At 36.8% G+C, this 22929-nt stretch overlaps 1 protein-coding gene across 7 annotated transcripts in view; it reads right to left on the reverse strand.

The window, feature by feature from the left end:
- Positions 1–22929, reverse strand: part of TTC17 (tetratricopeptide repeat domain 17) — a 176289-nt gene that overhangs the window by 123738 nt on the left and 29622 nt on the right. For 6 of the 7 annotated variants that reach the window (XM_058305505.2, XM_058305506.2, XM_004476260.5 and 3 more), the window contains 8 exons: positions 18544–18713; positions 17397–17508; positions 16998–17129; positions 13605–13714; positions 12499–12643; positions 11905–12044; positions 10025–10185; positions 8303–8415 (listed from right to left, as the gene is read on the reverse strand). In XM_058305505.2, the coding sequence (XP_058161488.1) occupies positions 8303–8415; positions 10025–10185; positions 11905–12044; positions 12499–12643; positions 13605–13714; positions 16998–17129; positions 17397–17508; positions 18544–18713 (1083 nt within the window). Of the gene's footprint in view, positions 1–8302; positions 8416–10024; positions 10186–11904; positions 12045–12498; positions 12644–13604; positions 13715–16444; positions 16586–16997; positions 17130–17396; positions 17509–18543; positions 18714–22929 lie in introns of those variants that run through there. The other variant, XM_004476262.4, reaches the window with a different exon arrangement.

Consider the following 22929-nt stretch of genomic DNA (forward strand, 5'->3'; position numbering starts at 1 on the left):
ATGTGGCACTGACTTCAGGTACTGATTAGTGGATTCGTTGGGCTGAAGTAGAATCCTAGGAACAACTGAACTTTGAGCCTGCCCAGGTCAGAGGGAAGCTGGTGGCCACCATTCTGACTCCACCCCAGGCAGGGGGGGAAGTGGCACTGTAATGCTTGTAAGGACTGGCTTCTTTCCACCCAGGTTGAATTGCAGGTCCAGCCCAAACCCCAGTCCCACTCTGGTAGGGAGGAAGCTGGGGGACCTGCGCCACCTCTCTGGGAAGCTGTAAGACATGCTGCAGAGGCTGATGCCCATTCTACTCTAGGGTCGCAAGCTGCCTCAGGAGCTATTCTGTGGCTGGAGCTGGACGCTCCATTTCTCATAAATGGTGGAGGAAGAGACAGATGTCCACTGACTTCAGCTACTGATTAGTGGACTTGGATGCCTAAAGTATAATCCTAGAGCCAGCTAAGGTATTAGCCTGTCCAAGTGGGAAAGAGTCTGGTAGCTACCATCTTGACTCCACCCCCGGCATGAAGGGGAGCCTGGCTGACTGCAATCCAGCAAAGTTAGGGACAGGCTTCTTTCCACCAGGATCAGACTGTAGCCCTAGCCTAGGCTCCAGCCCCACCTCCAGCAGAGAGGTGGCTGGCAGGACCTGCACCAGGCTCTCCAGGCAACCGCAAGTGCTCTCTGCTGGCAGAGGCTGAACAGACAGACACCTGGGGATGCTTCCCTGTACCCCAAGAGAACAGGAGAGGTGCTGGGTATTCTAGGCCTCTCCGGGCAATGTCAGGAGTTTTCAGCCCACACAGATTTGTTGAGTGCCTTTGAGCCCATCTCTACCTCTGTCCCCCCACAGGATAGGAGGGGGCTGGTGTTGCCTCAACCTCTCAGGACAACAGTTTTGGGCTGCACAAGTCTGACTGTTGGGCACCTGTGGCTCCACCTTCATCCCCAAAAGGACAAGAGATGGACTGTGTTTGCCCAGCCTCTTTGGGTAACTGCAAGGTGCTTTTGGCCCACACATCCTGGTCTGGTGGGTACTTGTTGATGCACCCTCACCCCCGAATAGGAAAGAAGGGGGCTGATCTTTCCATAGCCTTTTTGGGCAACAGACCTTCAGCCTGCATGGACTGGACTATTGGATGCCTATGAATCCACACGCACCCCCAATAAGATAGGAGGGTTTTGGTGTCTCCACAGCCTCTCTGGACAATGGTGGGTACTTTCAGCCAACAGTGACTGAATTGTTGGGTGTCTGTGGATCCAACTCCATGCCTTAAGAGGATAGAAGGGGGCTGGTGTTTCCTCAACCTCTCCAGGAAATGGCAGGTATTCTCGGCCTAAAGGGATTGAACTGTTGAGCACCCATAGAACCACCCCTACCATCCAATAGTACAGGAGGGAGCTGGTGCTTCCTCAGCCTCTCCAGGCAACAGTGGGTACTTTCAGCCTACAGTACTGAAATGCTGAGCATTTGTGGTTCTGTTCCCACCCCCTAAAGGGCAGAAGGACAGTACTCCCTAAGCCTCTTAGGGCAACTGCAGGCATATCTTGCTCACACGGATTAGATTGCTGGGCACTCCAGAGGGTCCATTCCCATTCCTGGTAGGGAGAGGGTCTGGTGATACATCAGTTTACCTGAGCAACTGTGGTCATTTTGGACCCACACAGCATAGATTGCTGACTAAAACTATAGCTCCATCCCTGCCTAAGGTAGGGGAGGAAGGGGTGTGAAGATTCATCAGTGTCTCCAGGCAACTACAGACAGTCTTGCGACCAACTGGGATTATTATACACAGCTACAGCTCTGTCCCTACCCCTGATAGAGGAGAAAAGTAGGAGAAACGTCATCAATTACTGGGGCAACGTGGGCAGCTTCAGCCTCCATAGCTTACAGTACCAACTACATCCTTCGCTCCTACTACACAACCAGCAAGGGAGAAAAGAAAAGAAATTCCTAAACTAAAGGGAGAAACTGTACCCAGAATAAATATATCTAGCAAGCCAGATGCGGAAACACCAACAAAAAATTACAATCCATAACAAGAAATAGGAAGAGATGGCCCAATTAGAGGAACAAGATAAGCTTGCAGATGACATAAAGGAGTTGAGAAAACTAATCTTAGATGTTCAAACAAATCTCCTTAATAAATTCAATGAGATGTCTAAGAGATTAAGGATATTAAGAAGACATTAGATGAGCACAAAGAAGAATTTGAAAGCATACATAGAAAAATAACAGATCTTAGGGAATGAAAGGTGCTATAAATGAAATGAAAAACACACTGGAGGCATATAACAGCAGATTTGAAGAAGCAGAAGAAAGGATCAGCAAGCTCAAAGACATGGCCTCTGAAAGTGAACAAACAAAAGAATGGAAAAAATTGAACAGGGTCTCAGGGAACTAAATGACAGCAAGAGACATGCAAGCATACGTGTCATGGGTGTCCCGTAAGGAGGAGAGAAGGGAAAAGGGGCAGAAAGAATATCTGAAGAAATAATGGTAGAAAATTTCCCAGCCCTATTGAAGGACATGGATATTCATGTCCAAGAGGCACAACATACTCCCATCCAAATAGACCAACTCCGAGACACATACTAATCAGAATGTCAAATGCCAGAGACAGAGAGAATTCTGAGAGCAAGAGAAAAGCAATGCATAACATATAAGGGATACCCAATAAGATTAAGTGCTGATTTCTCATCAGAAACCATGGAGGCAAGAAGGCAGTGGAATGATATATTTAAGATACTGCAGGAGAAAAACTGCCAGCCAAGAATTTTATAACCAGCAAGGTTATCTTTTAAAAATGAGGGTGAGATGAGAATATTCACAGATAAACAGAAACTTAGAGAGTTTATAACAAAAAAGACCAGCTTTGCAAGAAATACTAAAGGGAGTGTTACAGCCTGAAAAGAAAAGACAGGAGAGAAAGGCCTGGAAGAGAATCTAGAAATGACAACTGTATGAGTAACAGTAACTAAAAGTGTCAAATATAAAATGACAGACAAAACACAAAATGGATGAAATAAGAACTGCCTTTACAGTAATAACATTGAATGTTAATGGATTAAACTCCCCAAACAAAAGACACAGAGTGGCAGAATGGATAAGAATATAAGCCATTTATATGTTGTCTGCTAGAGACTCATCTTAGACCCAAGGATATCAATAAATTGAAAGTGAAAGGTTGGAAAAAGATATTCCATGCAGTAACCAAAAAAACCAAACCAAACCAAACCAAAACAAAACAAAAAAAACAGGGTAGCTATAGTTATTTAAGATGATACAGACTTTAAAAGCAAAACTGTTACTATTAGAAACAAGGAAGGACATTATATATTAATAAAAGGGATGATTCACCAGGAAGAAATAACAATCATAAATATATATGCACCTAACCAGGATGCCCCAAGACACCTTAGGCAAACACTGGGAAAACTGAAGGGAGAAATAGACATCTCTACAATAACAGTTGGAGACTTCAATACACCACTCGCAGCATTGGATAGAACATCTGGGCAGAAGATTAATAAAGAAACAGAGAGCTTGAATAATATGATAAATGAATTAAACCTAATAGACACATACAGAACACTGCACCCCAAAACAGCAGGATATACATTCTTTTCAAGTGCTCATGGATCTTTCTCCACAGTAGACCATATGTTGGGACACAAAGCAGATCTCAATAAATTCAACAAAATAGAAATTATACAAAGCACTTTCTCTGATCATAATGGAGTAAAGCTGGAAATCAACAAGCTGCCAATAAAGGGACAATTCACATATACATAGAGATTAAACAACACACTCTTAAATAATCAGTGGGTCAAAGAAGAAATTTCAAGAGAAATCAATAAATATCTTGAGACAAATGAAATGAGAATACAACATATGGGATGCTGTGAAGGCAATATTGAGAGGAAAATTTATAGCCCTCACTGCTTACATTAAAAAAGAAGAGCTAAAATCAATGACCTGGGAAGCGGACTTGGCCCAGTGGTTAGGACGTCCATCTACCACATGGGAGGTCCACAGTTCAAACCCCGGGCCTCCTTGACCCGTGTGCGGCTGGCCCATGTACAGTGCTGATGCGCGCAAGGAGTGCCCTGCCACGCAGGGGTGTCTCCCGCGTAGGGGAGCCCCACGTGCAAGGAGTGCGCCCCATAAGAAGAGCCACCCAGCACAAAAGAAAGTGCAGGCTGCCTAAGAATGGCGCCGCCCACACGGAGAAATGACACAACAAGATGACACAGCCAAAAAGAGACACAGATTCCTGTGCAGCTGACAACAAAAGAAGCAGACAAAAGAAGATGCAGCAAATAGACACAGAGAACAGACAACCCGGGTGGGGGGCGGAGAAGGGGAGAGAAATAAATAAATAAATCTTAAAATCAAATCAAATCAAATCAATGACCTAACCACACAGCTGGAGGAACTAGAAAAAGAACAGCAAAGTAATCCTAAAGCAAGTAGAAGGAATGAAATAACAAAGATCAGAGCAGAAATAAATGAAACTGAGAACAAAAAAACAATATAAAAAATTAACAAAACCTAAAGTTGGTTCTTCGAGAAGATTAACAAAATTGACAGACCCTTAGCTAGACTGACTAAAAAAAAAAGAGAAAAGATGCAAATAAATGAAATAAAAAATGAAAAAGGGATCTTTACTACTGACCCCACAGAAATAAGGGAGATTATAAGAGGATACTATGACCAACTTTATGCTAAAAAACTAGACAAGGTAGATGAAATGGAAAAATTCCTAGGAATGAACAAACAACCTACACCGACACTAGAAGAAATAGAAGACCTCAACAAACCAATCACTAGTGAAGAAATTGAAAGTCATCAAACAGCTCCCCAAAATGAAAAGCCCAGTACCAGACAGTTTCACAAGTGAGTTTTACCAAGCATTCAAAGAAGATTTAATACCAATCTTACTCAAGCTCTTCCAAAAAAATTCAACAAGGAACACTATCAAACACATTCTATGAAGCCAATATCACCCTAATACCAAAGCCAGATAAAGATATTCAAAAAAAGAAAATTACAGACCCATTTCTCTAATGTGTACAGATGGAAAAATTCTCAATAAAATACTTACTAATTGAATCAAAGAACACACTGAAAGAATTATCCATCATGACCAAGTGAATTTTATACCAGGCACGCAAGGCTGGTTCAACACAAGAAAATCAATTAGCATAATACACCACATTAATAAGTCAAAGAAGGAAAATCACATGATCTTACCACTTGATGCAGAAAAGGCATGACAAAATACAGTATCCTTTCTTGATAAAAATACTACAAAAAATAGGAATTGAAGGAAATTTTCTCAACATGATAAAGGCCATATATGAAAAAACCAAAGCAAACATTGTACTCAATGGTGAAAAACTAAAAGCTTTCCTGTTGAGATCTGGGAGAAGACAACGATGCCCACTGTCACCACTGTTGTCCAATATAGTGCTAGAGGTTCTAGCTAGAGCAATCAGACAAGAAAAAGAAATAAAAGGCATCCAAATTGGAGAGGAAGAATTAAAACTTTCACTATTCACAGATGATATGACTGCATATCTAGAAAATCCCAAAAATCTACATCAGAGCTGCTAGAGCTAATAAATGATTTCAGTAGAGTGTCAGATTAATATACAAAAATCAGTGGTGTTTCTATACACTAATAATGCACAATCTGAGGAGGAAGTCAGGAAAAAAATTCCATTTACAACAGCAACTAAAAGAATCAAATATTTAGGAATAAACTTAACCAAGGATGCAAAGCACTTGCATTCAGTAAACTATAATGCACTGCTAAAAGAAACCAAAAAAGACCTACATAATTGGAAGAACATTCCATGCTCATGGATTGGAAGACTAAATATCATTAAGATGTCAATTCTACCCAAATTGATATACAGATTCAATCCCAATAAAAATTCCACCAGCATTTTTTAAGCAAATGGAAAACACAATTATCAAATTTACCTGGAAGGGTAAGAGGCCCTGAGTAGTCAGAAACATCTTAAAAAGGAAAAGTGAAGTTGGGAGGACTCTCACTTTCAGACTTTAAATAATATTACCTAGCTACAGTGGTAAAAACAGCATGGTATTGGCATAAAGATAGACACATAGACCAATGGAACCAAACTGATGGTTCAGAAACAGACCCTCATATCTATGGCCAAGTGATTTTTGACAAGCCTGTCAAGCCCTCCCAGTTGGGGCAAAACAGTTTATTCAACAAATGCTGTTGGGAGAACTGGATATCCATAGCCAAAAGAAAGAAAGAAGACCCCTACCTCACATCATACCTTATAAAAAATTAATTCAAAATGGATCAAAGACCTAAATATAAAAGGAAGTACAATAAAGCTCCTAGAAGAAAATGTAGGGAAACATCTTCAAGACCTGGTGGTAGGTGGTGGATTCTTAAACCCTACACCAAAAGCACGAGCAACAAAAGAAAACATAGATAAATGGAACCTCCTCAAACTTAAATATTTCTGTGATTCATGGACTTCATCAAGGAGAAAAGGCAGCCCAGTTAATAGGAGAAATTATTTGGAAACCACTTATCCGATAAGGGTTTGATTTCCAGTCTATATAAAGAGATCATACAACTCAACAATAAAAGAGCAAGCAATCCAATTAAAAAATGGGCAAAAGATTTAAATAGACATTTCTCCAAAGAGGAAATACAAATGGTCAAAAAGCACATGAAAAAAATGTTCCATATCACTAGCTAGTAAGGAAACACAAATTAAAACAACAATGAGATATCATCTAACACCACACAGAATGGACATTATTAAAAAAAAAAACAGACAATAATAAGTGCTGGAGAGGATGTGGAGTTATAGGAACACTCCTTCCCTGTTGGTGGGAGTGTAAAATGGTGCAGCCTCTGTGGAGACAGTTTGGTGGTTCCTCAGGAAGCTAAATATAGAACTGCCATATGATCCAGCAATTCCTCTACTAGGAATATATCCAGAAGAAATGAAAACTATGAACCAAACAGACATCTGCACACCAATGTTCATAGTGGCGTTGTTCACAACTGCCAAAAGATGGAAACAACCTAAGTGTCCATCCACCAAAGTATGGATAAACAAGATGTGTATATACATACGATGGAATATAATGCTGCAATAAGAATAAATGAAATTGGGACATATGTGATTAACATGGATGAGTCTTGAAGACATTATACTAAGTAAGCCAGACACAAAAGGACAAATATTGCATGGTATCATTAATATAAACTAAATACAAATAATAAACACATGGAATTAAAACCTAGAGTATAGGTTATAAGGAGATAAGAGGAGGGTTGAAAAGAACTATGGATGTTTAATGTATGCAGAAGTTTTAATTAACTTGACTGTAAAAGTGTGGAGATGGATAGAGTTGATAGTAACACATTATAGTGAGTAATAACTGGTTTATAAATGGGATTGTGACTGAAAAAGGTAGTCTGAGAAAGTAAATATCAATAGAAAGAAAGCTTAAGAATTATCTAGGGACTGAATAACACAGTGAACCCAGAGGCGGTTGAGAATTGTGATTTAAGGATACAAATGCAAGAGAGTCTTTCTGTGAGCTAGAGCAGATGTACATCACTATTGTAGGGTTACTGGAATATGAGAAACATGGGAAAACTACAATTGGTGTGACCTACAGACTGTGGTTAACAGCAATACTATAATATTCTTGCATTAATGCCAAGCTATACTGTGTTGATAATGGAGGTGTATGGAAAAAGTGTGCCAGATGTATGCTATGGACCATGATTGGTAGTAATAGTCTGATAATATTTATCTCATAATCCGTAACAAATGTTCCACCAAGAGGTTGAGTTGTATGGGAAATCTACACATCTGTATGATTGTTTTGCATGTTCATAATATCTGTTAACAAAAACACATTAAAAAAATAGATGGGTTAGGGGAAAAGTACACCAAATGTAAGATAAGGAATACAGTTGGTAGTAATATTTTGATGATGGTCTTGCATAGTTTGTAACAAATGTTTCACACCAATGCATACAGTTGGTGGAGGGGTGATGTATGAGATCCCTGTGTGATGTTACGCATGTTTACTTTGTAAGTTCACAATCTTTACTACACACTTATTGTTTATGTATATTCATGTATGAATGATATACTTTGATAAAAAATTTTTTAAAAAGGTATGTGACAGTCACAAGTTTTAGGGATCAACATACAAGGGACCATGGGAGACAAAGCAATATTACACTTCGATATGTAAACATTTATAAATACTAGAAGTGATTAAGGAAAATACCTGGACATAGTCCACATTTTCAAAGATATCTCCACGATGGTAGCGCACAGGCTGGTCCCACTGGCAATGTAAACTATGTTGCTGGTTGACCAGACGGCATATCTGATGATTTCCTGGAATAGGAAAGGAAATTAAATATCATGAGGAAGCCAGCAATGCCAATATGATTTTCTTAATTTGAGTAATTGAGCTTCAACCCTGTATTCCTCAGAGTCTTATACAGGGAAGACACTTGTTACAGTTAATTAAATTAAATCATCTTAAAGAAGCCCCCGTTTCTCTACCCATAAAATAATGGGGCTGTATGCTGACAAGAGTACAAGCGGACACAGAAGAATGTACAGGAGTGGACACAGAGAGCAGACAAATGGGGGGGGAAGGGGAGAGAAATGAAAATAATAAATAAATCTTAAAAAAAAAAAGTTTTCCTGTATGCCAGCAACAACCAGTTAGAAAGTATGAAAACAAACAAACAAAAAAACAGGGCTCTACTAGATGATAACTGAAGTATCTTTGAATTATTACATTCTTTGATTGTAAATATCTATTGATTCCATATTTGAAGAGGCTCTAGCAATCTCTGTAGAGAATATACTTTATCCACTTCATAATTTTGTTAAAAACTTATATGAAAGGGTTTTGGTTACATTTTAATACACTGAACAGTAAATAATCCCAAAGACTGAATATACCTTTACACTTAAAATAGCAAAGAAAACTTTTAGGTAGATTGTAAAATGGAACTGTAAATAGCTGAGATTCAAAGACCAGGAGGTTTTCCAGACCAAGATACTTATCTGGGGAGAAGGGTATAATTTAAGGGATTCTATTAAATTATTCTCTGGTGTGTCTTGATGTCAGACCTGTTCCCTTGAGGTATGATTAATAACTAAACATTCTGGATAAAACTAAACCATGGATTTCCTGTCAATCCTAGATCTAAATCCTAGATCCTAGATCTAAAACACCCTGTTCATTCTATTTTTGGGACATGGACTCTCTTTAAGATATTTTAATAAAAGCTTAATACCTACTTCCCAGAAATAATGATGTACATATACTTTATATATATAATTTTGGAAGGGATTTCATAAACCCCTGAAAACAATTCATTGATCTAGGTTAAGAATTCCTTTCCTAGACAAGAATCCTAGTCAAAATCTTACTTCTAAAACAAAAAGTTTACATTTGGGAGGGAAGGAAAAAAAAAAGAACATTTAGTCTTCACTTTAGTCTTAGCCAAAGATTATGGATGCTTTGTTTCTAGGAAGTGGCTGGCTTGGGTTCACTTATTGTAGTGCCTTGCTACTCAAAGTGTATTCTGACTTCAGACTAGCAAGATCCAGCATCACCTGGGAGCTTGTTAGAAAGACAACATCAAATTACATCTCAGGCTTACTGAATGAGAATCTGCATTTTAATAAGATCTCTAAGAGATTCATATTGCACATTAGTTGGAGAAGCACTGATGTAAGGTATAGAAGGCAAAAACTTTTTTAAGATTCCCAGGATCTAAGAGACTTTGTTTTTACCTCATAGTGTGAGAGAAACACCAAAGCAGTTCGCCAGGCCATCTGGTATACCCACTGTGAAGACTCTTGATTTTAAGATTAAGAAGAATCAAAAGCACAATTTTATACTGCTTATGGTTACACGGAAATTGTGAAAGTAAAGCATGCTAGAAGGGAATTTCCTAATCTGTTCACCTGAAATCATACTTACCTAATTGTGCCTCTTTTGCCATCTGAGTCTCATGGATGATGTTTCTTAAGATTTGTTCCTCCTGAATTAGTTTATGTTTTTCTAGGATCTCCTGCTGTCTCAGGTAGTGGTCATGCTGCTTTTGATACTCTTTCAACTCATTCAGTGTTCGCTGGAGGGATCTTAACATTTTTTTTTAATTCCAGGAAAAAGTGACAGAGCTTTAAAATGGTGAATTTTCAACCTGCTTAAAATCTGATTCTTAGCACTAATGGCTAAGTTTTTTTCTTTTGTTCTAATATGCAACCATTCTACCACAACTTCAAGAACAACAGGGCTAACTTAATGCTATTCTTTAATTAAAACTTGAGGGCAAAATAATGGATGTGAAATTCTTCTGTTAAAAATATTATCTTGACATTAAGTGGTGTGTTGGGCTTTTCAGGTGCCATAAAGATACATAAAAATGTACTATAAAGTTTACATAGTTAACTCTTACTTCCTTCTTTGAAGCCTTTCTAGAATCCATTCCTCCTTTTAATCTTTCCTTAGATTCTGCCTAAAGACAATGTTAAGAGTTAAGACCACAGTACCTTGCTCTCACACTCTAGTCCCTTTGTTTATGGACACTGGGTAAAGCCATGGAAAACTATGCTCAGAAGGGAATATTTGCTACCACCTGATTTCAATAAATTAGCTGCTTGATTACATTCAGTCACAAAATTCTTATTACCTATATTATACTATAGTATACAGAGATTTAGAAATGGTACAGACCGTATGAGAAGGAACTAGTTTCATTTTTAAGAGCAAATTTTAGGAAGAAGCTCAATTTTATGAATGAAATCACAGCCAGGACAAGGTCTGATCAGGTATAACAGAAACCACTTATAAACAAGTGACACTGTCATACTTTCCTTTTCATTTCATTATGCTTTACACAGATTGAAAAATAAGCAAATAGAAAAATTAAATTGGTTCCAAATCTCCATTTAATTCTCTAATAATCAAAGCAGGCCAATTTTATAAGAAATAAAGAGTTTACTTCTGAGTTATATGAACTTTCTTAATTTGCCCTATTATTTCTGGAATCAAAGTATATTTTCCAAGGAAAGGATGTGGCTCAAGTGGTTGAGTGCCTGCCTCCCACATGGGAGGTCCCGGGTTTGGTACCCAGTGCCTCCTGAAAAAAACAAAAAAAAACAACAAGCAAAGAACAAATGAAAAAAAAAAAACCCAATTCAGAGTAGTTGATGTGGCTCAGTGGTTGAGTACTGACTTCCCACATAGGAGGTCCTGAGTTCAATCCCCAGCCCCTGGTACCACAAAAAAAGAGAGAAAAAAAAAAAAAGAAAGAAAAAAAAATTTCCATTAAGTATACTATAAGGACTAAGTACAACAGAATCCATTACTATATAAGTTAAGACACAACTTTGATTAAACCAAGGGCCAATTAATGTCTCTCAACTACATAACTACATAGAGCCAAATCCTAGGAGCCAAAGAAGAAAAAGATCAAATGTGGCACATACAAGTGATTTTACTGACCTTCAGTGTATTCCATGGAAACAGAAATGTAATCCACAGAATTACTAAGTATTCAATTTCCCTACACCCAATCTGACTTCATAAAAGTGAATGATGTCCAAAATTGTAAAGATCTAAATGACCGCTTTTACTATAAACATTCTCTAGTTTCTAACATCCATTGGAGTATGATAAACTACCTGGATTTGGAGAAAGGGGACAGGACTAGGAGTAGTGAAGAAGTTCTTTCTTAATTTTTTCATTTTTTTCTTTCTTAATTCTAATTACCAAAGCAACACTGTTATCACTCAACACAGCTCTAACCTAAGTTTCTATCATGCTAGTGCTTCAGTGAAATTCTTGCCCACAATTACCTATGTTGAGCCTCCAATTTCTGTTCAAGTTTTTGTTGACACAGGACAGCATGCTTCCTCTTTATAGCTTGCTCAAACCCAGGTTTTGCTTGCAAAGCATGGTCATAACAAAGCACTGAGTGGTTATATTCCCCAAGCATCTGAAGAGAGAAAAAAAGAAACACACACACATAGGGGTGGAGGGGTGGGGGGGAAAGGTTAGTCACGGCCTGGGTGCATCTGTCCAAACTAACAATTTCTAAGATCATACCTATATCTCATTTTATAGTGAATACTATTTTGCTCAGTGGCTAAATTTCTACAATACGAAGGTAGGCTATTGGATGGCTTGGTTGGAAGGTACTGCTATTTTAAGAGCTATACTCTGTAGGAACTTGTAGGAGTTCCTATTAATTAAATTTATTTTTTTCTGTCAAGAGGCTAGAACAACTTTGAGTCATTAGTATTTGCTTATTTGCCCCCTAATTTCTTCATTTCTATTCCTTTTCCTTTGCTCAGACCAAAAAATAAAAAATAAGAAATAACATTTTATGGGATGAGACAGGATTAAAAATATTATCTAGTTTGGCTCATGAAGCAAAAAGTTGTATTTACTGCATATATATTCCCCAAAGTGTAATAGCTGGTGAAGAAGTCACTGTCATCCAGAGCTGCGTGGACCACAACAGCAGCATCAGCAGAGAAGTGTGCTCTGTGTAGAATGTTTGCCAGGTTGACCAGGGCAATGCCTTTATTGTGCCTAAAAGAGAAGAAAAGATGTAATGAGATGTTAGGAAACAAGCATGGATTCTGCAATTAGGTATAACTACCTGATAAGGAAAAGTGACATTCAAAGCTTCTGCCCTTAGGAAATTAACTTTGAGTATACTTAGAAATGGAGAAAGTAATTTCAGATAATCGTGTTTCAATTTTCCTTTATTGACTTGCTAACTCAATCTGCTAGCTACAAATTTTGTTACAAGGTTAAGATTTGGCAGACATTTTATCCTTTAAAAATTTATCTAGGGGGAAGTAGATGTGGCTCAAGCCGTTGGGCACCTGCCTACCACATGGCAGGCCCCGGGTTTGGTTCCTCCTAAGGACGATGAGCAAGACAGCGAGCTGAAGCAGTAGGCTGGAGTGGTGAGCTTACGCAACAAGATGATGCAATGAGATAACGCAATGAGGAAACACAATAAGAGACAAAATAAGCAGGGAGCGGATGTAGCTTAAGCGATTGGGCACCTCCCTCCCACAGGTCCCAGGTTTGGTTCCTGGTGCCTCCTAAGAAGAAGACAAGCAGACATAGAGCACACAACCAAAAGATACAGAGAGCAGACAGTGAGTGCAAAACAATGAGGGGGTATGGAGAAATAAAGAAACAGAAATAAATCTTAAAAAAAAAAATGTATCTAGGCTTTATATTGCTTTAAGAAAAATTTAATTTATGACAATTTCTCCAGTTGAAGTTCTTGCATTCAAGTTGCAAGTGAATCAGAGGACATGTGCATTTTGTATTTTTTCCTTAATGCAAGTCAGAAGTATTTTATGCTATTATCACTATAAACTCTTGATATCTGGGATTTTTTGTGTTGAGACTAATTTCTTTGAAAAGGAAATAAGAGTGGTATATGTGTAATGCAATGCTGCTGCTTATTATCTTGTATGTATTGTTTCTCTAATAGTGGAAAATAAGGAGGTCCAAAGGCAAGGACCCTTACCTGGAAGAGAAATGAAGTGCTCGCATGGCACATTCCACTACCTGATAAGGCTCATTCTTTATTCTCCAGTAAAATGAAGCCATGTTATACAGTACCCATGAGGAAGAGTTCTAGAGATTAAACAAAAAAAAAAATGACCACCAATACAGATCAAGACAGATTAACTCAGAATGTTCAAAATGATATTTTATTATCTACCTCTTCTGAAATTCAAGATGAAGAACAAGACTAAGTAGTGATAAAGCAAAGAACAAAGTCCAAATAAACTACACTTGTCAAAATAGCCTCCTTATCATCAGTTGAGCAAGTGCATTTTAGTATAATCTTCACAGAGAGAACATCTAACTCTAGAATATCTTTCCAGGGGAAAACAAGGATGAAAAACCCATTGAGTGGCCACAATGCATTAAGTTCTGTTTCAGGACTTTAGAAGTTAATGCTTAACCAACTTAGAATACCAGTAGTTCTAAGATGACATTACTGAACTAGCTAACATATGACAATGACATTCTTATTTATTTACTGAGTGAAGGTATGAATTTAAGAAAATGACAGGCTTATATTTTTAAGATGAATTTTTGTCATTTTCTTACATGAGTTTAGAATCTAATAAAAAAATATGAAAAATGGCTAATAAGCATGTAAAAAGATATATAACTTCACAAAGAATAGAAATTAAGAAGATAGAAGGTTTCCTTTTACAAATTGGCAAACATTAAATGAATGCCAATACTCACTGTTGTCTACACTGTATAGTAACCTCAGATATTAAATGTAGAAAGTTAGCTTAGTATAGCAATTCTGGAGGCAATTTCATAAGAATGTAAAAAGGCTTAAAAATGTGATTTCCCCTTGGACTCCATGATTCCACTATTAAAAATTTATCCTGTGGGAATAATTAAGTTTAACTATGAAGATACATAAAAATCAATATTCAAAAGATTTTAACAAACCAGTAATTACCTCTGGAGTGTGAAATTATTTTTATTTTCTTTTATATAGTTTTTAATAGTTGGAATTTTTTTACAAGACCTATTTTAATTTAGAAAGTAATTGTTAATATTAAAATAATAAGCACCATCCTGTGTCAGTCATCTTGAAACCTTCTACCTTCAAGGAAAACATGATTTTTCGAGTGATGCAATTAAAAGATTTTAGCACATTAAACAGATCAACTATGAACATCTGTTACTTGTAATTGGTTAAGGGATACTACATTCTTTCATAACTGACTTGTGACGTAGGTTTCAATCTCATTTTTAATATCCTTTTGAGAAGGTCTTCCTTCAAATCAAATGAAATAGGTGTTTTTTTTTCTTTTGCATTAATAAAACAACTTTGGTTTTTCTCTTTTATTTTCAGTTATTACTGTAGATTAGGACAAAAAGAGGCAATTGAAAATTCTGTATGAACTACTAAAAACATGATAAGTAGAATACTTTAGAGTACATCAAAGCTTATTGGATGTAAGAGGAAAACATGTCTTTAAAGAAAAATCTATTTACAAGGTTTCTCACGGAATCTTCCCCAAATCTATAAATGTTGAACGTTACTGATAATTATTCTCATTCCTTTTGTTTCCTTGGCTCTTAAGATAATGCATTCTTCTGGACAGCCCTCGAAGTCTCCTTTGCTGGCCTTTCTGCCTCTGCTTGATAGCTAAATGTTAAGTACTACAGGACACTGACTGGCTGCTTCTCAACCTTTATTCTCTCCCAGATAAATGTATCCAGTTCCATGGTTTTAAATACTTCCTATTTATGATTATTCTCAACCCAACTGGCCATTCCTGGAATTCCAGACTCATATAGGTATCTTAAATTTAACATGGCCAAAACAGAACTTTATCTCCTTATCTCTTACCCACAATCCTGCTCCTCCTCCAAGTTGCTCAAGTAAAAAATTTAGGAGTTACTGTCTTTCTCCTTTTCCTTCATCCCCCACATCCAATTCATCAGCTTCTATAACCCCTAAACATAACCTGAAACAATTTGATTCTCCATTTCTACTACTAACCATTCTAGTCCAAACCATCTTTATATCTCTCTTGAACTATTGCAACAGTCTTCTAACAGGTCTCTAACTTTCTAGTTTCAGCCCTTTTCATTCATTTCTCCATATAGTAACCACAGTGATCTATTAAAAAATAATAATTATATTCCAGCATCTCAGCAGTCTTGGAGTGGAACTCAAAGTCTTTAGCCTGGTTTTCAAAGCCCTACATAATCTGGCCCTAGCCTTCTTTTCTGGCTTTATCCCCTACCACCCTCTCCCTTGCTCACTGTGCTCCAGTCATACTGGCCAGAATTTGATTACATGCTATCTGATCTCATTCAGGCTTCTGAACTTTTGCCTTGCCTAGAATGCTCTTCCCTGATCTTTGAAGTTTAGTTCTTTCTTGTCATTCAGATGTCAGCTTCAATTTTATCTTCCCAGAGAGGATAACCCCAGCTGCTTAATCTAAAGGAGTCACCCATTTACCATCTATTTTAATTTGTTATAGAGAACTTACCAACTTACCACTATGGTCTACTCTCAACTAACCAATCCCTGAAGGATATTTTAAATCCTGGGTCAGTTTCCCCTTATTACTCATCAAGTTCTGGGAATGTAAAATGTTTTACATTACCTTCAGAAAAACAAGATGAAAAAGGTACCTTAGCTACAAAAATAAACAAACATATAATGCATTTGGAAGTCAAACTATTTTTTTTATACTTTTGTGTGACAATTCCTTTCTCTTGACATGCATAGCCAGGTATTTGAATAAACTGTATATAAAGGTTGCAATTACACATTTTACTTAATACCACTATAATTAATACTGCTTAGAAACTAACCTGCAATTTATGATACTCCTTAGGCATAGAGAAGTGCAAAAACCGTTTTCTAAATTCCCACATGTTATCCTGAATGATACATTTAAATTCTTGGGTCCTGTTACATAATTCCCTATTTCATTTTTTTAAAGAAGATGTTCCCTTAAAAGAAAATTACAAGAAGATTTTATTGCTGGTGGTGATTCTTTTTCATGTTCAGAGAACAGTGATAATCTATGTATTGTGTGCAGATATATCAAAGATACTAAAATGTTAAATTTTCATTCATACTCAAAATATACAATCTAGCTTATATGCCTTGTGGCTTGTATCAGTTCATTATTTGTTTTTTTTCATGCATTAGTTAAAATAAAACTTTTCAGGTCCCCTTCCTGGTAAAGGGGACAGATCAATCAATGTTTCTCCCTAGCTTTCAACTATACAGTTTATATTAACGTTAACATAATTTTAAATCACTCTCTAGACAAAAACAAGCTAGGCAGGTATTTTATGAGAGAAAAGTATTTTCTATTTACACAGAGTTTCCTGGGCCTTTAAGTCACTGATGACTTACCTTCCGTAGACCTTCATGAATGAGGTGACCTATGTCATCTATACTCCTTCCTAATCTTTTAGATAAATATGTGAAGATCGGATCCTCTTTAGGCAAAAGAGGTGCAGAAAGATTAACTCTCTCTTGTACACCCTGAGGAGAAGAAGGAAAAATGTGAAAAGCAAAACGAAACAAAACAAAACAAAAAAAGGATATTATAGGACATAAAAGATTATAAGCAACTCTGTATTTTGTAGTAGTAGTTTTGAAGAATTCTAAGAAATAGTTTCGCTCCAAATTTTAAAAAATATAAAGTTGTTTAGAAAGAGAGAAGATAGTTTTTATAAATGAGACCCAATGAAAGAAAAAAGTGCCAAAAAAAAAAAAAAGAAAAAAAAAATCCTAAAGTTTTCTACTTACTCGCAAGTGCTGAAAAGCATGTATACTGTATGGAAGTTCTAAAATTTTAGTACAATCAGGTTGCTCAGGGTCTGGTGGGACAGGAGATTCTGTGTCTATATAATCTTCAGGGCTAAAGCAAGAAGCAATGAATGAATGAAAAAAGAGAGAAATGATACTTAAGAAATGTCAATTTTTTGCTAATGAACTATATTCTTACAGCATGTAACTTCACAATCAATATCAGTCAACAGGGAAGCAGATTTGGCCCAGTGGATAGGGTGTCCGCCTACCACATGGGAGGTCTGCGGCTCAAACCCAGGGCCTCCTTGACCCATGTGGAGCTGGCCCATATGCAGTGCTGATGCGCGCAAGAAGTGCCCTGCCACGCAGGGGTGTCCCCCGCATAGGGGAGCCCCACGTGCAAGGAGTGCGCCCCATAAGGAGAGCGGCCCAGCGTGCAAGAAAGTGCAGCCTGCCCAGGAATGGCCCCCCACACACGGAGAGCTGATGCAGCAAGATGACGGGGGGGGGGGGGGGGGGGGGCGGGCGGGAGAAGGGGAGAGAAATAAATAAATCTTAAAAAATAAAAAATTTTTATATATATATATATATATATATATATATATATATATATCTCAGTCAACATTCATAGTTTTCCTATCACTGTTTCAATCAACTATTTTGGACATACAACATAAATGAGATAGGTCAAGAATTAGAAAATAACAAGTGGGACAAAGAACGCTAAGATCATCGACTTTTAAAAGCTAATTCATACTGCTAACATTTCTAGAAATGTTAAAGCAATTTGCACTCCCACTGACAGCCTCTGCATTTTCACCAGTTACAGATTTCATCTCATTTGACAGATGAAAACCATCTACCGCTTTAATTTGCACTTATCTGATCATTATTGAGAAATATTTTTTCCATATATTTTTTGGCCATATGCATTTCTTTTACTATAAATATTTGATTTTCTACTGTTGTGGTGTTTTTAATTCCTCTGTAAGAATTCTTTGTGTAGTAAGCATTTTGAACTTACAAATTTTAATCAACTCATCTGTGACTGAGGCTTACTCTTACTACAGAAATAATTTACTAATTTCAGAATGATCTATTTGGAAAAAATTTTATTTTATTTTAGGAAAGATAATCTCTTTACCTGATACCTTTGCTCTCCAAAGTTATGTAAGTGCCATCATATAGATCCAAGTCCCCTAAGGGCACCTTGGCTTTGATGCAGTCTGGATCTTCTTTATTATGTCTCTGTTCCAGTCCTGTATCTCTGTCCTCATTCTCTTCTATGTGAATTTTTTGAGCAACTAATTGCTTCTGTCAGGAAGAAAATTAGAACATAATAGATTCTTTTAATATTTCAGTCTAGATACCACTTAAGAGAAAGGAGAATTTAATGAGTACTGAGTCAGAGAATCCTTTATGAAGGAAGACAATGACCAGACTGCGTTCTGAATATACCCTTTGTTAACATACGTAAGATTTTCTAAAAAGATGTCTGTACACACAAAGTAATAGAACATGACCTTCACAATACTGGTACATGAGCTTCCTCATAATATGATCTCCAACAACCTATAAAGCCACATCTAACAACTTAACTTCCTGGTAAAGGATGGCTGAGTAATTAAAACTATTTTGAACTGTCCAAACATGTCATGTTGTTTCAGTCCTCCAAGACACTAAGCATGTTGAATCCATTACCTGGAATATCCTCCCCTGATACCATGTTCCAGAGGAATCCTTGCTACTTATAAAATTTTTTTTTTACTATGGCATAATTCAAGCATTCAGAGAAATAACATAAACATCTGTTCCACCACCCATGTCTATCATGTATTAAAATTTTTCCATACTCACTTCTGATTTTTTATTTTTTTACTTTTTTTATTTGAGGGCTGGGGAATGAACCGGGGACCTTGTATATGGGAAGTCATTGCTCAACCATTAAGCCACATGGGCGTCCCTGAGTTGTTACCTTGTCTGTCTGCTTGTCGTTTATTCTTTTTTGTTTTAGGAGGCACCAGGAACTGAACCTGTGACTTCCCGTGTGGGAAGGAGGCACTCAACCGCTTGAGCCACATCTGCTCCCTGATTTTTTTTTAAAGGACAAAGAACATTATTGCTGTAGCTGAAGCTTCTGTTACTGCTCTCTAAATCCTCTCTTCCTTCCCAAAGTTACACTATATCCTGAATTTATCTGATGTATTACTCCCATGAATATTTTCATACTATAGTCCTCCTCTCTTAAAATATTACTTTTACCATATATATTTATCGAAATCAACATGTAGTATTGCTTTGCTAATTTTAAAATTTAATATAAATATTATACCATATCATTTGACAATTTTTAAAAAACTCAATAATATGTTTTTAAGATTTATCTACATTGGTGGGTGAGACTGTGAATATTTTGTTTTAACGGATATTGAGGAATGTATTTATCCATTTTCCTATAAACATTTAGGTTGCTTCATTATTTTTTTTTTTTGCTGTTAAAAATGCTACAACACTCTCATAAAAGTTGCATCAGGACTAGAAAAACAGATGCACGTTTTCAGTTTTATTTAGGCGTTGTCAATCTGTTCTTCAAAATGGTTATATCAATTAGAATTCTACGAGCAGATTATGAAAGTACCCATATCTCTACAAACTCACCAAACATTTGGTGTTAACGTACTTCTTAATTTATGACAATCTGATAGGTCTAAAATGTTCTCATTTTAATTACTGTTGTGGACTACATTACTATTTGTTAATATTGGTAGACCCTCCTTACAGAAAAATTATTCTCTTCATAAATTTCTACAAATCAAATCAGTAAACACTGTACTGCTATATCCGGGCTTTGGCCAATGTAACATGAGAAGTGCCACATGACACTTCTGGAGGGAAGCTTTTTTAGGGCCAGTGTATGCTTCACTGTTCTTTTTGTTGCCTCAGTCACCAAGACTGACAATATTCCAGATAGTGGTTTCTCTGTCAGCCTGGGTCTTAAAATAAGGATCACAATGACATGGTATGAAGCTCTGAGAAAGTCCACAATGGTCATTTAGCATGAGCTTATTGTCTTAAGCCTTTGAGATCTTCAGGTTATGAAATGGGCTGATTATGATGGTTCACAGTTATTACTTCCTCCCCACCCTTTCTCCTGCCACCCCCGCCCCCACTACAATCTTTGTCAGGTGACTTGCTTTGGCAAATGTGATGTGAACATATAAGCTTGTACTGTTTGGTTATTCTTCCTTGAGTCTCTCCACCTTTCATCCTAACACAGATGATGCATGGAGTAAGCCAAATAAATCTGTAGCTGACCTACTGTTCTTGGGTAATATGCATTAAAAAAAAATCAATGTCTGTCATGTTAAGTCACTATATTTGGGGGCTGCTGCCATCGCAAAAGCTGACCAATACGCTGAAACAAAATGCAGAATATTTTAACTAATGTGTTCATTAATAAGACAGCATATTTTCATAAGTTTATAAGACATTTTATGAATTGTTTGTTCAAGTCTGTCCATTTTTTCTCCTACTAGGTTTCTTCTCATTTGATTTGTAGAAATTTACGAAAAGAATAATTTTGCAAACTCATCCTCTATTAGTTATGCACACTGCAAATATCTTTCCCTAGCTTATAGCTTTGCGGTCAACTTCATCAACTGTTGTTCATCAATATTTAAAAACTCCTTCCCAAGGCTTTTTTCTTTTTAAGAAATATTATTTGTTATACCCTCCCCCCATGTATAGATTACTTTTCACAAACACGGGGATAGTATCCATGTCCTAATCAGTTATAGTGTGTAAAAAATAAACTGAACTCATATCTTGTCAATGATACATAGTTCTGGGAAGCAGACTTGACCCAATGGATAGGGTGTATGTCTACCACATGGGAGGTCCGTGGTTCAAACCCTGGGCCTCCTTGACCCTTGTGGAGCTGGCCCATGTGCAGTGCTGATGCACGCAAGGAGTGTTGTGCCATGCAGGGGTGTCCCCTGCATAGGGGAGCCCCATGCGCAAGGAGTACGCCCCATAAGGAGAGCCGCCCAGCGCGAAAGAAAGTGCAGCCTGCCCAGGAATGGCGCCGCACACATGGAGAGCTGACACAACAGGATGACGCAACAAAAAGAAACACAGATTTCCGGTGCTGCTGATGAGGATAGACGCAGTCACAGAAGAACACACAATGAATGGATACAGAGCAGATAACAGGCGGGGGGGTGGTGGTTGTGGTGGTGAGATAAATAAATAAATCTTTAAAAAAAGGATACATAGTTCTACCATTTTTAAAAATAACAACCATTTTATTTTCCATGTTAGTTCAAGAACAGCTTCAAGTTTTATGTTTTGGGTAATTCAAGACAATCTTTGTTTATAGGTAACCATTTCCAGGAAAAGGCCTGTCTACCAATCTCTGAAAAAATTCTATATCCTAAGTGATAAACTCTTCTTGTACACTCAGTAAATTTTACATTGGAAAAGAAAAAGAATTGATATTTCTTGTGTGCACAGTAATAAATCTAGCTGAGCTTCTATATGTTCCTTTGCAATGATTTTTATATAAAATAAATATCAAGTTACAATGGTAATTTCTTGAAATGTAGATTTGAAAGTTATTCACTTAATCTACTGAAATTTCCCTCTACTTTTAAAATCTGTAATTAAACCACAATCATAAGGAAAAGCTTTATTTAAATTTTAAAGATTTCATTTTTCATATTTAGATTTTTAAACTGCATAGGAAATGATTTTTGTATGGAAAGGTAGAGCTTTAATTTTTATTTCCACATGATAATCTAGTTTGTCCTTTTCCCTTTATTCAGTCAATTTTTGCACTTTATGTTTTTCTATAACTTTCTATATTACATTTAAGTTTTCAAATTTACTAGCATAAAATCTCATAGTTTTAATAATCATCTCTTTAGTTTCAAAACAATTTCTACAGTTACATTTGCTTTTTCATCACTAATATTTCTTTTTACTGCTTTTACTCTTTTCTCTTTTTAAAGATTTATTTTATTTCTCCCCTCCCTCGTTGCTTGTGCTCGCTGTTTGCTCATGATCTTTTTAGAAGGCACTGGGAATGGAACCCAGGACCTCCCATGTGGTAGGTGGGCACCCAACTGCTTGAGTCACATCTGCCCCTTTACTCTTTTTTACTTTATTAAGTCTTGCTAGAGTTTTGTCTTAATTTTTAAATAAAAAGTATTTAGCTTTTTTTTTTAGGAGGTACTTAGACTGAACCTGGGACCTTGTTCATGGGAAGCAGGCACTCAAGCAACTGAGCTATACTCGCTCCCTAGTATTTAGTTTTATTGATACTTGCTCTTTGTTTTTTATTTCATTAATTTATTATCTTGTTTCTATTTTTTAAAATTTATTAAGTTTATTTTATTCATTTTTTAAAAATCATGCTAGAATTTCTAACTGGAGTTGAATATTTAAGTTTTTTTTTAAAAAGATTTATTTTATTTATCTCCCCCACATACACACCCCTGCCTGCTCTATGTCCATTCACTGTGTGTTCTTC

This window comes from Dasypus novemcinctus, chromosome 10 (genome assembly GCF_030445035.2).
Source record: "Dasypus novemcinctus isolate mDasNov1 chromosome 10, mDasNov1.1.hap2, whole genome shotgun sequence".
Taxonomy (NCBI): domain Eukaryota; kingdom Metazoa; phylum Chordata; class Mammalia; order Cingulata; family Dasypodidae; genus Dasypus; species Dasypus novemcinctus.